This window comes from Salvia hispanica, chromosome 2 (assembly GCF_023119035.1).
Source record: "Salvia hispanica cultivar TCC Black 2014 chromosome 2, UniMelb_Shisp_WGS_1.0, whole genome shotgun sequence".
In the NCBI taxonomy this organism is placed as follows: Eukaryota; Viridiplantae; Streptophyta; class Magnoliopsida; order Lamiales; family Lamiaceae; genus Salvia; species Salvia hispanica.
In genome coordinates, this window is record NC_062966.1 from 2,830,941 (window position 1) to 2,848,817 (window position 17,877).

The 17,877-nt window shown below is 34.5% G+C and overlaps 1 protein-coding gene and 1 pseudogene across 1 annotated transcript; one reads left to right on the forward strand and one right to left on the reverse strand.

Moving 5' to 3' along the window:
- Positions 1 to 456: 456 nt before the first annotated feature.
- On the reverse strand, positions 457 to 8,419 carry LOC125204754 (phosphatidylinositol transfer protein 3-like). The gene is made up of 5 exons (XM_048103481.1): positions 8,118 to 8,419; positions 1,207 to 1,465; positions 1,097 to 1,133; positions 883 to 988; positions 457 to 800 (listed from the first exon to the last, which is right to left on the reverse strand). Exons 1-5 carry the CDS (start codon positions 8,274 to 8,276, stop codon positions 573 to 575), a joined length of 789 nt encoding a protein of 262 aa, XP_047959438.1. The 5' UTR covers positions 8,277 to 8,419; the 3' UTR covers positions 457 to 572.
- A 2,935-nt stretch (positions 8,420 to 11,354) lies between these two features.
- Positions 11,355 to 15,529, forward strand: LOC125207577 (annotated as a pseudogene).
- The last annotated feature ends 2,348 nt before the right edge of the window (positions 15,530 to 17,877 follow it).

Consider the following 17,877-nt stretch of genomic DNA (forward strand, 5'->3'; position numbering starts at 1 on the left):
AGAACTCTTATTTTTTCATTGAAAAATTACTTAACATAAACTAGTCACACTTGACATCACTCTTATCCATATATGAATATTATTGTATTGTTGGTTTGTATTTTTTTATGTATTTATTTGATTTTTAGGTATTATTTATTATATTTCTAGATGTTGGATTATTATTTTTTTTAGTATTGAACTATTTAAAATTACAAATAAAACTAAAATTACACAACGGTTCCGGTTCGGAACCGGAATCGACCGGTTCTTAACCGGCCGGTTCCAAACCGGAACCGATCAGTTCCGGTTCCGGTTCCGGTTCTAAGATTTATGAAAATTTAAAATCGGTTAACCGGTCAACCGGTCCGGTTAAAACCGGAACCGGCCGAATAAGCAGGCCTAATGTCAACTCCCTAAATCACTTTTCTTCCTCAAACAAAACCAAGAGAATATATAACAAAACAAACATGGAAGTGTGAACAAAAGATAATTTTACCATAAGAGTTTTCAAAACATTAAATGTACACATGCAAATTAACATCTCTCACACTTAAACACATGCATTATAAGTTTCATGTTGAATGAAGTAACTAGGCATTTTGAATCGGAACAAGCTGCAGTTTTCCTCCATAGATCTCCGGCAGCTGGTTTTCGTCTATGTCCTCCAGCAGAGTCTCCCGCAGTCGCTTATCTTCAACGAACACAACCTTGTTCCTTGTCTTTTTGTCGATAAACGGGTACACAAGCTTCCACATTGTCATAAATATATACGGTGCATGAACAATGAACATTTTCCCTAGCCTCTCTGGGTAGTATTCCTGTGCTCAAACATCAATATTCACACACTAGCTAGTACTAATAATTATTCTTATGTTAAATATTGCTATATATATCTTTAACCTGTAAAATGGTGATAGCTGCAAGATTTGCACGAATGTCGCTGTTGCAATATCCGTATCCTTGCAGATCTCCGATGATCGTGAACTTCCCCACTCCATCAGGTGTCCTGCTCAATTTCAACAAGCAGATTTCAATTAATTCGATTCGATTAAACTTGTTCATATATACCATACCAACAATTAAATAAAATTGTGAAGGAAAAATGAAGCAATACCTTTGACACAGTTTATCAAGGGCAAACACCAAGAAACCTGGAAACCCTAGCATGTTAGAAATGAGTAGTGACAATCAAGATTACAAAGAATAGGAAGAAGCAAGACGGACGTCTGAATTCATCGAGGCCTCCTTTCCTGGAAAAGTGTCTAGCACCAAAGACAACAGAAATGGGGCGGCCTTTCTTATCTGTTCCTTGCAGAAACATCTTGTTCTGACCTATCTCATTTGGCACCTCTGTCTCTGAAACGAAGCCCTTTGGAACGAAGGTTCGTCTCCATGTTAAGCAGTTGGCTAGCATTGTAGATGCTTTCTCCACGTGGAGATCTCGCGCACGCAGGAACCTTCTAAGCGTTTGCTCATCTACATCCTGCTTATCAGTTGAGTAGCATTACATGAAGTAAAAGGAAAGCACACTTTAGAGTATCCTTAACGCCGTGGGCCGGACCACACCTGGGTCCCGGCCCGGCGTTGGGTGCTCCCGGGATGCGCCTATTTATTACTATTATTTTTACAAAACGAGTGCAGAAAAGAAGTGTGACAAACTTTCAGAGGGACGGAGAGAGTAGTAAATAGCCGAGAAAAACTTATCTTACTATTAGACCTGTTCAATAATATACCACACCAGTATTATTTAAGGTGCGCAAAATTTGTAGACTGACACTGCAACCTTTCATAATATGCAGTTCAAGCATATCTAAGTTGTGAAATATAATTGTACTCGTCACCTACTGTGAGGAACATGTCCACTACCCGTTTACTATGCAGGAAATTTAGACTCTTTTGTTTCTTAAAGATTCAATTATTTAAAAAATATCTTATAAATACATAAGCGAATAGAATATGATAAAAATTACTTTTTCTCGCCTGAGTAAAAATAGAGTGTAGAGTTTATTGCTTTACAAGTAGTTATTCTTGCAATACTGCTCAATCCTAAACCAAACACCTAAGACGCTACTTTTAAAATTTTACCTTTCAAATCGTTTTTTTATAGGCAGTTGGCAACTCATAGCCTAAAGAAAATTCCAAGCCATACTACAACCCTGTCATGTTTTCTGTTTAAATCCAAAATTATATCATGACCCCAGCAACTCGATCATACCCCAAATTATGACTTAACTTCTTTTAATATTTTAATTACTACCCTAATTCATATGTGTTTTTTAAGAATTTGATGTTATTTGGAAAATGTGAAATAAATCATTCTAAAATAACAAATTAACTTAATTTAAATTCTAAAAATTACATAATATAAACTAGTAGTACTAAATTACTAAATTAAAAACCAAAAACACATAATTTAAAATCTTAAATTACTTCCTAATTATTATGCTTCGTTGTAGTACAACAAGCAGCTCTCGATGCATAGTCCTATTCTCCTAACTCATTGACTATGTATCTCGTGCTAGCATCGTTGAGTACTCATTTATCAAAATTGTAGTATTTCCGATGTGGCCAATATACCTCTTGAGTTGGGGTGTTCATTGACTTCAGTGCTCAGACCCCTCTTATTACCATCACTTTAATATATTTGTGTGTAGGTTTATCACAACCATGTACATTGCTATGTTGACTAGTAGTAGTAATTAATTTATGAGGAGTTTCTTTTCTTTTTTTAATTTATGAGGAGTACTAGTATTATTATTGCAAAGAATATTATCTTGGAGGACCCGAGTTGATAAATAGCACGAAGAGGAGTTGAAAGATGTTTTTTTAATACAAAATGGGTCAGTTGAATTAATCTTCAGTATAATCTTGACCAAAGTTTGAGTTGTAGCAGCCTAAGAGCATTCACGATGGGGCGGACGATGCATCGTTCGTAGCATCGTCCGTCGCATCGTCCGCCACTGTGGCATCGCGGACGATGCAATAGACGATGGCGACGCATTTTCGGTTTTTAATTTAATTTTATTTAATTTTCAAAACCTATATATACTTCTCACTTTATTTTTCACTCCTTTCACTCTCAAACCGATGTTCGGTGGTGCACGATGGCCGGGTACAGAACCCGATGAATACCGTCCATTCGACACCAACGCCTAGTACGATTCCGACTTCAGCACGGATTTGTACGGGCTGTTAGACATGGAGCCTTCTCCCAACCGCACACCCGCCGCCGCAGCACCTCGCAGCCGATCCGCCGCCGCCACCGCCGCGTCGGGCTCCTCCACCAAGAAGAAGCGGACCAAGGCACGAGCCCAGAAGTTGCCGCAAACGGCGGTGTGTGAAGAGTACGCCCCGGGAAGGACGAACTACGCCCGGAAGAATTCATCGTCTTGACGAGATGTTGGATTGATGTTTCAGAAGATCCAGTGTTTGCCAACAACCAGAAGGTTAATGTGTATTGGGAGCGCATCGCCGAAAAATACAACGCGGCCAAGCCGCCGACCGCCTACAAGCACCAAAGGGAGCCGCTCCGCAAGCACTGGGATCAAATAAAGAAGCATGTCAATCTGTTCGCGGGGGAGTACGACAAGTGCGAGAGGGAGCAGGGCAGCGGCGAGAGTCTATTCGGATGTGCGCGACAAAGCGGTGCAATCGTACATGTCATTGTACGGCGAGTTCAAGCACTACCTGTAACATCCCGGATTTTAGAACCCTAATTTTTTAGCCCTAGAATTAATTGTTGATGACGTGGCATCGAGAATGCTTTTATTTCATGAGTTGATATGGTCAATTTGAGTTAGGGTTTGTGTGAAAGTTTGAAAAGTCAAACTATTTAATTTAAGGATGTGGCATGTGATACATTAAGTTATGAGACTATGTAGCAATTTAATTGTTTATGGGTGAGTGAGAATATTAGAGAAAATTTCCATAAATACTTGTCACCCTAATTCTTATAATTTTCAAACCCTAGACCCCTTGGAGAAAGAATTTCTATTTTTTCGGAATTTATTTAATCCTTGGGATATTTATCCAAATTAAATTCCAAGAGCCAATTATTTCCTTGTTTAGAGATGTAAAAATCGAGCCCCCTTATTTTTCTAGTGATTTTCGAAAATCACTATATTTGGGAAGGAAGGAATTGTTTTATTTTATTTGATTCCTTACTTGATTTCCTTCCATACCTAGAGTTTAATTATTCTACCAAATCTTTCCATACTTCAAGAGATCTTGCCTTACTTTATTTTAGTCAATATTCAAGAAATCCATGCCTTATTTAAAAGGCTAGAAATCGCCCCTTGTCTTGCTTCATGGAGGATTTTCCTTATTTTTATTTTGCTCCATGATATTTTATTCTACTTGGAAAATATACCAAAAACAAAACCATGGCTAATTACCTAGCCTAATTTTCGAAAATTATGAGATATTGCCATCTTCTATTTTTGTTAATTCTTCTTCCCTACTTCACAATATTATTTTTCCCCCTCATCCCCATACACTCTCTCAATTTTTTTTTCCACATTACTCCATTAATCCTCCATCCTTTGAGAAGAAAATTAAATATAATCCCCAAAAACTTTGAAGAATCAAGACAAATACTTGTTTTCTACCGATTTTTTTTAAAGAGGTATTTTTGTTTAAGGGGAAAATTTTGTTTGTTCTTCTTCTACCTCTTCTTTTCTTCTTCCAACCGATTAATCGGGCTTCAACCCTCATGCATCTTAGTTTAGTGAAAGAGGGATGAAAAAGGGGGTGGAAACGTGTGTATTTTTGTGGCCGAGTGTGTGTGTGGCGTATGTGTGTGTGTGCCGTGTGTGTGTGTGTTGGGTGTGTTGTGTAGGTGTGTTTGTAGTTAAATAATAGGTGTGATAAACATGATCTTGATTAATTAGTAATGATAAGGAAATCTTTGGGGGGGAAAAATAATGAGACTTTAAAAATAAGAAAGATTAATAACTTGTGATATTCCATGTGATTAAAAGGTGAAATTTTGGTTGCGGGATAACAAAAAGCAAATCAGAATAAGCAATCGGGGGGGCTTTACTTAAAAACTCTCTTTTATTTTATCCAAATTTTTTGGGAGATAAAATGGTTTAACGTTAGCCATCCCAGTTTTTTTTAATGTGAACGATCGCATACAATTTGGGGTCAGTAGGGGCGGGCCTCTTTTGGTGTACACAATGGGATCGAGCCTTTTTTTGCTAGTGGGCCGGTTCGTGGGCGAAAAGTGTGGCCACATTTTGTCCCCATGGAATGATTGTTAATTTGATGAGAAAATGGGGGGTTATTTTTGGGCCGGCAAAAATATATTTTGTGATTTTTCGGTATTTTTTTTAACGCAAAACCGATTTCCCTTTGGTAAGGTGGCATAACTTATAAAATGTTTTGGCAGGAGCCCCCAAGATTTAAAATCTCGGCGTGTTTTCTTTGGCGAGGTTGAATAGCGGGGTTTGGCGGGTTTTACGTTAAAAAATTTAAAAAAGGATATTTGAACTTAACGTATTTGTGTCTTCATCATAGCTATACTTTCTCTTGGTCGTTTTTAAATTTTTATATCTTTGAATGTTTTTTTGGAAAAAGATCTTCTTTCGGTTGTGGCCTTGCCCTTTTCTCGTGATTTTGTCGGGTCATGTCGTTTTTCTTAAGGTTTTGTTCTCATTTATGATAACTCCCCTTTTTTTGAATTTTGGTTTAGTTGTTGCTTTAAAAATTTTTTGATATCTCTTTTTCTTTTGGTAATTTTTCTTTTAAACCCCTAGCCATGTTTATTTTTTGGGAGCGGGGGGTACGGGCCCCGCATTTATTGTACCCCAGGAGGGCGGGCCATACACCCTGGGCTCTTGAAGGAGAAACGGAAGTTCGTTGGGGGTCTTTCGCCCGGGGAAAAAGGGGGGCTGGCGCACCTTCACCCCATTTTCCAAAGGGGGCCGGCGCTCTCAAAGGACTTCAACAACGGTTCGAGGATGAGGTTGCACACCGATATCCTCCGGGGGTCCCCCATCGGGGGGCCAAAGGGAAGGGGACCCACCCCCCCGCCGCGCGCCACCCAACCGGGGCCCCCAAACCCCCACGGCGCGACCCCCCCCGCTTGGCTACGTCACATGCCCAACGGATTTGGTGGTCTCCTCCGTTCGGGGCGTTGGGATGCGCCAAAGCCCGTGCGGGGGACAACCCCCGGGGTTCGAAGGGTCCAACGGAGATTGATGGGCCCCCCCGCGGGTTGGGGCTCCAGACTAAACCGGGGTTTTTTTAGTTCACTTTTTTTTTTAAATTTTTTATTTTGTAACTTTTTTTTTAAATTTTTTATTTTGTAACTTTTTTAATTAATAAATGTAATTTTCCTTAATTGTGTTTTTTTTTTTATTTATTTTTTTGAAAATAAAAATAAAAAAAATTAAAAAAAAGGGGGGGCATTCCCTCATTCGAGTAAGGGGGGGGATAAAAACGCTGGGGGGGGGGGTGGGGGGGTTTTTATTTTGGGTCCCTAACTAAAACAAGAGCAATATATTTAAATTAATTAATAATATTAAAAAATTTTAAACATGATTACTATTAATTTAATTAAAAAAGAATCATATTTATAATTTTAATAATGGAGTAATTCAATACTAATTCTATAATGAATCAATTAGTTTTTTGGAGTTTAGACGATTTTTATGTTAACGGGGGGATGGAGTGAAAAGGGCTTGCAACTTGCAAATCATCAATTATCACAGTGATTAAAGAGAAAATTATTCAAATAAAATAAATCTCAAATTCTGATAGAATCTTAAGGTATAATGCGAACTTAATGCTAGAATAAATTAAGTTTAACTACCATCCTAAATAGATGTCACTAGGGGAAAATTCTTTCATTGAATCTCAATGGAGCATTTTAGAATACAATATAACGAGGTAAATGCAAGTTCTATATCGGATATTACCCTGGAAAATGATACGAGTTCCTTCCAAATAATTTGCTTTCATTTTCATCATTTATTACATCGTATTTCATTTTCATCATTTATTAAATTCGAACGAATCCGGTGGCTTCCTTTAGATGAAGGGCAGCTTAAAGTTAGTTATGATCTTCACCTACCAAATCGACTAATACCCTTCAACTAATGTAACACTACATACGAAAGAAGTATATGTGCTCGCACACCATCATCATCAAGTACTATACCACAATTACATAACGCATTCATAAAGAAACATAAAATAGATTTGTGGCGTCGAGGCATGAGATGCACGTGCATCTACTATTTAACGAGGCGCGCGTGAAGTTTGCATCCTCACTTTTGCCCATGAACATCATAACATGGGTAAAACGATGTATGCGCACATCCCGCAACAACGCGTGTCACAATCATGCTAGCTGGTGTGGGTGGCCACCCGTGACGGATGCTCTACATTTCATGACCTATTCTAAATTTTGAATTTCTTAAAGTCAACGTCAACTATGTGATAGAAGCATAAATCTTTTTAAATACAGCGATGTCAGGATAGCTTCTGATGATAATGATATCTATGTATTATAAAATAAAGAGTGTGAAGGGTGTGAAACAATTATCTAGAAAGGCTATTTTAGGAATGGCATAACCTTAATACTTTTAGTTAAATTGATAGTTTATCTTTGTATATTTGCATCTTTTTTTGCTATACTTGCTCACCATCAATAGATGTCTAACTTTGATTCAGATAGTTTTTAAAAATATAATGAAAGCGAGTTGAAAAAGTTTATGGAATATGGATCCTCCTTTTATATGTACCGTATTAATTTTGTAATAAAATATGAGTGAAAATAAATTAGTGAAATGTAAATTTATTACTAAAAAGAGTAAAAAGTAGGTACGACAAGTATTGACATTCAGATTAAAAAAAACGAAACTAGTAACAGGGGAAGTACTAATTAGATTACTCCTAACTATACTCAAACATAAATTTACTTGTACATTCTTCTAAAACTCATATTAAATTAGTTTATAAAATGCCAAGTTGGTGAATTAAAAAATCCAGTCTTGTACAAGTAGGAATTCTACATATCTCTTGCGTAACTATTAAAACCCACAAAAGATATGTATACTACAAATAAACCAACACAAGAATTGAATATTTTAGAGAGAAATTAAAAACCTATATATGAAGATGAAATGTACCTTGAAGGAGGGATCTCTCTTCTCAAGAGTGGCTCGCATAAGCTCAAGCTTCTTCTTTTCCTCATCATCAACATCAACATCATGTTTTTCATCTCTATCTTCCATTGTTTTTTCAGGAGAATGGAAAATATCGTCGTCCTCTTCCTTCACATTTGCCATATAATAAATTCTCGAACCAGATTCTGGTTGGAAAATTGAATAGTTTTTCTCTATGTAAAGGAAGTCGAATTATAGTTGTTAAGTCAGAAAATTTTCCATATACAGGTGATAAGAGATGGTCTCTCTGTTGGAGAGAAGCAAATAAATGTATACACAAAATTAAATAGATGGATGGAAGGTGACCGAAGGTGTAGGTGCAGTTGATGAATTTAATGGCTATCTTTATTATAATACCATATATTACTTTTTTATTGTGTTAGATGATTGAATCATGATAATGTTGGTCCAAGTTGGGTGACTCTGTAATTGGAAAATTGAAGTCACAAGATCTGATTCGGTTGATTCAAAGCCTGTAGTATTAGTTTTATAATATATTCATACTCCATTATTTAATTTATGATTTAAGACTGTATTAATAACAAAGGTTACTTGAATAAGAATAATAATATTATTAAACATTGTGAGAGTTAACACCAAATAAAAAATGTCAATATACATTATATATTAAACATTGTGAGAGTTAACACCAAAGAGAAAATGTCAATATACATATTATACATTATATAATTATATTGAATGTAACGCTCCTTACTCTCGATTAGTTAAAATCGAATTAGTTAAAATCGAATAAGTGGTATCATATTTTGTTGCACTTAATAAACTATATAAAAATATGTCTATTTATCTTATACTTCTTCTGTCCCATTTAAATATCCACATTTTTAGATGGCATGAGATTTTAGGAGGAATTTAAGTGAAATATAGAGAGAAAAATAGTTAAATATTTTAATGAGAAGTGAGGAGAGAGGTATTTATTATCAAATATAGAAAATAGACATCTTTGAGGAGATAAATTGAAAAGGGAAAGTGAACATCTTAAGTGAACGAAAGTCTTTCATTCGTCCTAAAAAATAATCTTCTTTTATCATTTTATTCATCCACAAATTAATCAATATTCTATTTTAAAAAATTTTACACCACACATTACATTATTAATAAGATGAATCCTCCTATCCACTAAAATTACATCAATTATTTAATTCTTTCTCATATTTTATCTTTTTTCACGTCAAAATCATACTATCCACAAAGTAGAGTTTCTACTTTAAGGACAAAGAGAGTAACTTATTTTTCCAAACAATCAACACACACTCTTATACTCCTCTGGCCCCCCATAATTTTGTTATCATTGGCTCAACAAGTTTAATAGAAAATGAGTTGAAAAGTTAATATCATATGGATCCATTTTTATATATTAGTTTTGTAATAAAATTTGAGTGAGAATGAGTTAGTGAAATATAGTGCCATTACCAAAAATGGTAAAAGTGAAAGATGAAAAATTTTTAGGGACGGACGAAAATAGAAATAAGTGACAAATTTTTAGGACAGAGGAGTACTATAATTCACAAACCTACGCAACATAAACTTATTAAATACTCTCTCCATCCCGATTAAGATGACACATAGTCCGCACAAGATTTTACGAGTTGTTGATTAATGTGTTTAATTGGAGACGAAAAATATGAGTGTAAGTATTAAGTAGAGAGAGAAAGATGTTTGAATATTTCGATTGAAGACTTAGAGTGAAAAAAAAGGTAGGGTGTATTAATTGGAGAGATAAAGTTAATAAAACTAAAAATATATCACTTTATTTGAGACAAACTAAAAGGAAAATGTATCACCTTAATTAGCGGTACGAAAAGAGTAATATATAAAATAACCTTAGCTTGTGTCATATTTTGATTTAGATACAACCCACTAAAACTACTCCCTCCATTTCATAGTAGTAAAGTAATTTTTTTCATTTTGAATGTTGCATAGTAGAGTCATTTTCTTTTTAATAAAACGTGACACGTTTTCCCACTTTACTTTTCCATCTCTCTATTTTATTATTACTTTTTCCTCTCTTCTACTTTAATGTTTTTTAAATTTTAAAAAATACTTAAAACAAAAATTGATTAAATCAAAAGGAAATTTACATTTAATTTTTATTCTAAATAAATTCCCTTTTAATTTAATAAAATTTTTATTTTAAGTTAAAAATATTTTATAAAATTTAATATTAAATTAATTAGGACAGTCAAATTATAATAAAGTCATTAATTTGGTCAAACACGTTTGACCATTAGTTTTAACGGAAAATGTTAATTTTGGACCAAAATATATTGTTTGGACCATAAGGTAATACACTTAATGTATAGGACCAAAAATATTTTTAGGACAAACGTAAGTAATTGAGACTCATATTCTACTAATTTTTTCCACCTACTTTTCTTAACATTTCTAAAACTCGTGATGAAAAGAAATGAGACTTGTATTAGTGTAGAACGTAGTACATTTTTCCAAGCCAACTAGATATTACTCCTTCGTCTATGAAATATAATGTCATATTTTGTTATTTGGAGTGTCCATGATTTAAAGTCTCATTTATCTTTTCCATTTTAAGTAGGTGGACACTACTATTCATCTAAGTTATTACTCCCTCCGTCCGATTAGGAGTCACACTTTGACCGACGAGGTTTTAAGAAAGTAAAGAAAAGTTGGTTGAAAAAGTTAGTGGAATGTGGGACTCATTTTTTATATTGGTTTTATAATAAAATGTTAGTGAATTGAGTTAGTGGAATGTGTGGCCTACTTACTATTTATGGTAAAAATGAAGTGTGACTCTTAATGGAGACGGTAAAATGGGAAAATGTGATCTTAATCGGGGACGGAGGGAGTACCTTACATCCTATTATAAAATCAATATATAAAAGTTGAACCCACATTCTATTAAATCATTTCTCCATTTTACTTTACAAAGTTAAATAATTTCTTAAATCGGTGGACCGTTAAAATGAAACTATGAATGGTGGACTAGTAAACACTAAACATTCTACAACTAAGCATACCACTATGTGCACCATTAATCGAAATTAACTTAAGTCAATTTAATTGGGACATTATTTGGATTAAGCCGTGCCATATTCGAATTAATAGAGGGATTAATTTATTATAGGTAAAAAGGTTTTTTCGAAATAAACCAATCAAATAAAATGGATGGAAAGTGTGTTTTTTGCTGAGTGAGTGAGTCAGCGGTCGAGTTGAGTCAACACACCAGTGGAGTCGAGCATTCCCATATCAAAATTACCCCTGAAATTGTAGTGTTTATATCCAACCGACGAGCTTTTGTTCTCCTCGCTGCAACTACTCCGCGTGATGAGATAGATTTTAATCTTGGACATTGAAGAGAAGGGTCTGTTGAAGTTGAATAAAATGAGGGACCGGGGCCGGAGATGGATATTTGCTTTCCTTGTCTGGTTTTTAACTTTTTGGAGGATTGAAGCTTTCAAGTTTCACAGAGCCCAGAAAACTGAGAGAATCTCCGGTAATAATCTACCTGCAAAATGTTGCTTCATCTTATTTGCAATTTTGTGATGCTGAATCTGTACGTTAATTCTGGGTTTGGATTTGAAATGCAAGGTTGATTTCTGTTTTAATGCTGTCTACACGTGATGTGATTTAATGCGATCGGATTGAGATCAAATAATACGAATATTATGCAAGTTCTTAAGCTTTTAATCTGTTGGTTGCTTAATCAAGATGTAATTTCAGTTTTCCCCATTGCACAATCAATTAGGGCTACACTGTGTTTCATCCACTTAGTTAGAGCTGTAGCTAGTTGTGCAATTGCATCTTCTTCAATTAAATGTCAAGAAGCTACTTAGTTAGTACTTGAAGCATTGTATCTTCTTCGATGAGCCGACAAGGATATAGTTCAGATCATGCCTTTTCAGAGCACGAGTTTTGTTTTTCAATAATAAGATATGGTTGCCCTCAAGTAGAAACATGACTTAGCATATTATCCCTCTTTGATTTTGCCTAAACGAAGATACTTTTAGGTAACTCGACCTGGGACAGTGCTCTTGAGCTGGAAGTTAAGATGCGTGTAATCCGAGTAACCTAAATGGGATATCTTTGTTGCCTTACTAGTAACTGAAATATAGGTGAAAAATGGCCTCTCTTAAATTTGGTAAAGCTGTTTGGAGACTGAATGCACATTTCCTTTCTTTTATACAGTATACTATATCTGGCATGTGGTTCCTTTTATATGTGCATATATATGATTGCCGCCACCACTCTTGTTAGTTTTCTTTAAGCCTGTAAATGTGAACCGCTTTAGACACTGCATTGTTTGCCTTCTGAATATATCATCTATCTCAGTGCTTACTCTGTTTAATTTTCCCTAGATATACTAAAAGAGAATAACTATATTCTTATTCTGTCCACACTTCCTTCTTCCTCGATTGCGGTTTTTTAGTTGGACCTCACACTGCTTACAATTTAGATGGACGAAACATGAACTTAATGAAATGCCAATAACTTAATCTCTTCATACCCGATGTCCTTGCCTTCACCTGATGCAAATTATTTGAAGTGCATCTAGTGGAAGCATAGGCATCAAGGAAGACCTTAAAGCATTTGATATTATTTTATAAATATAAATAAAATTATTATAATACTGTAAAAGTGTGTATCCTTTAAATTTTGATGTAACTATATAATATCCTCACTTATTTTAAGGATTGTTTAGTAATTTAATATGAATCTGGTTTAGATTTATTTTGATACTCCCTCCCTCAGAAGGTAGTTGAGGCGTTTCTTTTGGGCACGGAGTTTAAGAAATTGACGTGTCAAAGGTTAGAGTGGAGAGAACAAAGTAGGAGTTGGAATAAAATTTGAGAGAGAAAGAGAGAGTAAAGTATGACAAAGAAAAGTTTTTGCTAAAAATGGAAATGACTCAACTACCTTGGGACAACCCAAAAAGGAAACGACTCAACTACCTTGGGACGGAGGGGGTATAAGATAAGGATCTTTGTTCCTCTTACGTCTATAAAATTATGACAAAATTTATCTATCTCTGAGAGAGATTTCAAATATTAGATTCAGAAGTTGTATGTGCATCGCACGACTTTAGTGAGTACATTAAATTAATTTTAATAATTACTATGTAACATTTACTAAGCATTACTAATCCTTCGGAAAAACAAACTAGATGGAAAATCCAATCATTCTCTTGCTTCAGCCCATAGGATACAATATCATTATCACCACCTTACAACAATACAAGATTTAAAGTATGTAACTCATATATTTTTGTTGCACCTTCAAATTTTAGGGAGTGCGGGTGATGTCCTGGAAGATGATCCTGTTGGAAGGTTAAAAGTGTTTGTTTATGAGCTTCCTAGCAAATACAACAAAAAGATTTTACAGAAGGACCCAAGATGCCCACCCATATGTTTGCAGCAGATTTTCATGCACCGTTTCCTCTTATCGAGTCCTGTTGCACTCTTAACCCTGATGAAGCAGACTGGTTCTACACTCCTTGTATCAACTTGTGACCTGACACCAAATGGCCCCCCACTACCATTCAAATCACCTCAATGATGAAAGTGCTATACAACTAATCTCTTCCAACGGGCCCTTTTTGGGAATGCAACTGAAGGGGCCAATCACTTCTTTATTGTGCCTCATGTTTTTGGGGGGCGTGTTTCACTATCTAGTAAGTCCATGGTCTCTTTATCAATTGAAATCACAAAGTTCTTACTGACTTCCTTTTAAAGCTGGTTTTACAAAACTTTAAAGATATTATAGAATTAAAAAATAATTCTGATTGAATGTCCCATATGCATGTAGGAAGAGAAATATTGAGAGAATTCTTCCTTGCCCCAACGGGCAATTGGCCCAGATTTTTGGACAACGTAAATGTTTGCTTGAAGCATGGATCAATCATCATCCCTCCATATGCCCCTCCACAGAAAATGCGGGCACATCTAATTTCTCCTAGCCCCCCTCGATCCATCTTTGTTTATTTCCCGAGGTTTGTTTTATGATGTTGGAAACGCCCCAGAAGGTGGTTACTATGAAAGATGTTTCGTGACCTGATGATTCATGTAATATGCTGTTCGTTCTCATAATATATGATAGGGATCGCCCATATAGAAATAGGGATTCCCCCCCAGCAGGTTTTAAAGGGTTTCTACTAGAGCTAGAGTTGGTTTAGGAAAAGGGGTCATTGTTTGAGTAGGAGTCTTTAGGAGTAGTTATAAACAGACTTCATTGTGATAGCAGGGTGTCTGTAGTTTTAGTTTAGGAATGGTAGTTTACCCTAGGGCCTCATTAAAGGGTTATCTCTGTTCTTTTTTTTCTGTTTGTCAATTGTACACTTTATTTTCAATCAGTGTGTTATTTTTTTTCTTCCTTCGGTTCCCCCCCATCCTCTCACTCTTCTCTATCATGATACATGATTCTTTGTCTACTCGATTTTTGAAAAGTTCAGTTGTTATTTGATTTATAATGTATTTTTGGAAAGAGGAAAGGTTCGTTTAGTAAATTACTGTCACCCAACAAGCACCATATATACTGATTACTGAAGTCTGTTTTTCATAGTCGATTATCTAGAACATGCACAGTGAAGGACCCGAAAACTAGCCTGTGGACTAAAATACGCATTCTCTATTGCAGAGGTGCGAGAGCATCAGTGTGGGAGAACTTCAAGGACAATCCGCTGTTTGACATCTCCACGGAACACCCAACTACATACTATCAAGACATGCAGAGAGCTATCTTCTGTCTCTGTCCGCTCGGATGGGCCCGTGGAGTCCTAGACTGGTTGAAGCAGTCGTATTTGGCTGCATTCCCGTTATCATAGCTGATAACATTGTGTTGCCTTTTGCTGATGCAATTCCATGGGAAGAAGATCGGTGTTTTTGTCGCGGAAAAGGATGTCCCTAGGCTAGACACAATACTAAGCTCGATTCCGATCAAAGAGATTCTAAGGAAGCAAAGACTACTAGCCAATCCATCTATGAAACAGGCGATGTTGTTTCCACAGCCTGCTCAGGCACGGGACGCCTTCCATCAGATATTGAACGGGCTAGCTCGTAAGTTGCCTCATGACAAGAGTATTTACGTAAGTGGTGAAAGAATTTTAAATTGGACTGCTGGACCTGTTGGTGACCTTAAACCTTGGTAGCCAAGTATTGTTGTCCAAGTTTTCAAACTCACTTGTATCAATCTATGTCCCACAAATGTATTGATTAGTGTAAAGTTTCCATTAATGTTCAAATCATTATGTAGATGTTGTTGGTTTGTTGTAGTTTGATGAGCAGTTTTTGAGTTTTGTAGCAAGAAAAGTAGAACTTTCAATAGTAGGTTAATCTACTTTGATCACACCTTCAATGGAAATGAAATATTGGGTTATTCAAATTGAATGATGAGTCTGTTGAGACTCGATTAGGATGTATTTGTCATACGTGTTGGATGCTTGTGCAGGTTCCAATTCTACAAAATATTGCACAATGGTCAAAGTATGACTTTTAGTAATAAAACAACCTCAAAGCAGATGTTATATTTTTATTTTGTTATAACATACTAAAAAAATGTCATATAAGTAAATCATTCTTATTATAACTTATTGTAATACTATATGCTTTTCCAAATAAATTTTCGTTAATTATTTTATAGTTTAATTTCTTTTGTATTCTTTGTCTACTTGATGTTTTTTTTTATTTTTTTTTTTTTTTTTTTTTATTTTCAAAAACAAATCTCGTGATATAAATCATTAACGGTTTAAAAAAAACCGGGAATCAATTATCTCAATATATGAAAAAAATATTTAAAAAAATTAAACATTTTGCTTATTGAAAATGGAAAAAAAATAAAAAAACTGTCATAATGATTAAACATTCTCTTGTGCGATATCTTTTTATGTTTTTGTTATTTTGTTTTTTCGTTATTTTTCTTTTTTTTTTTTTTTTTTATTTATTTTTTTGTTTTTTTTTTTATTTTTTTTTTGGAGTATACCCAAAACTTACCCTTGTGAATATTTTTTTTTTAATTTATTTTTAAAAAATGAGTATTTTATTTTTAAAAAAATATTAATTAATCACTATCTCTTCCTTAATTAACATGGAGGTGATTCCATTATTTTAGAAAATTTAAATAGATTTTAAAAAAAAAAGAAATGACAAAATTATCCCAATTATGTACCTTTTACACGAAGTAAATTTATCATTACCCAATTATAATCCATTACTAGTACTATAAATCTTATGAAAATATCTATCTAAGACACTCCCAATGCACTGGGGAAAAGGCGTTTTATGCGATTATCGTTTCCCGGCAAAGGAATGGGCGTAATCCGGGCGTAATTTTAATTCGGAGAATTAACGCCCAATCCGTTTGCGGATTATCCCCACCACGTGGCGATAATCCGATAAAATAGTTTTTTTTTTTTTTAAAATTCCCCCCCATAAATTTAAAAATTTTAAAAATTAATTTAAAATAATTTCCCCCTATTTTTTTTTTTTTTAATTTTGTCGTTGTAATTTTTTACTCGTGTTTAATACAACGAACTTTATTACTATTATTTGTCTTTTCTTTTAAATTTTAGCTTTATTATATAAAAAAAAAAACAATTAAATTATAATGATGTAAAAATGAAATGTTGAGTTAGGGAGAAATAAGGGGGGAAAAAATTCATTGGTTAAAAATTGGTTTAGGGTAAATTTTGGGGCATTTGGGGGGTTGGCGGGGTTAGGGGGAAAAAGGGGTTTTTTGGGGGAGCTTGGGAGTGTCAAACTTTTCAATGAAAAGAAATCTTATTACCATATTCCATCATTAATAAATAATGCAATTAATAGCATAGTAACTGAACCCAGTTATAAATATACATGTATGTTTCAGCTCTTTGATGGAAATAATGAGATAAATTAATGATCGTTGTTATAAATTAAAAAGTATCTTTCAAATCAAAACAAAAATGAAAAAATCATGGGATCAATCTAACAGGGTATTAAAGATGGTACTAATCCTAGCAATTTTGGGAGAATTGGAAGAAACTTCGATGAATGCCCCAAAAATATAAAACAAGAGTGTAAGAAAATATTAGGGAAGCATTGTGCAAGAAATTCACGTACCTAGAGGAACGGAGGACCCTTGCTTTAGACCTCGTAACCAACTTTGGGCCCGAATGCTTCGTAACCCAATCGTTGATGGCGTCAAGCAGCACTGCAAACTCAAAAACAATCTCTTTAAAAGGGGGTTTTCCCAAATTTGGTCATTTTGCAAAACCGAAAACTCCCAGTTAGATTTAGGTGAGCTTGGTGATTGTATAGATATATCTACCTAATTATTTTGCTGTCATAAATAATGGATATAATTGTATTACTACTTTGGAGCAATCATCCAACCCCTTTTTTTGTATGTGTTTAATTACCACCATTCCCAAAAACAAATAAATATTTTTCACTTGCATATTTATATAGACAGGAATATAAAAAATTTAAAAAAAATTATTCAACATTTCAATATTTTTTAAACATAAAAAAAAAATATACTAATTTATATGTAAAAATTTTAAATATCATATAAATACTAATATATTCATGCAAACCCCTTTTTTATTGTTAATGCACAATTAATGCCGGCACTAACAAAAAACCCTAATTATTAACTTAATTAATTAAACCCTTCCTTAAAATTACTAACAAACATCCATGTATAAGTGCTTGAAAAAGAAAATTTTAATTTATTTGCCAATTTAGCAGCCGGTTTTTTT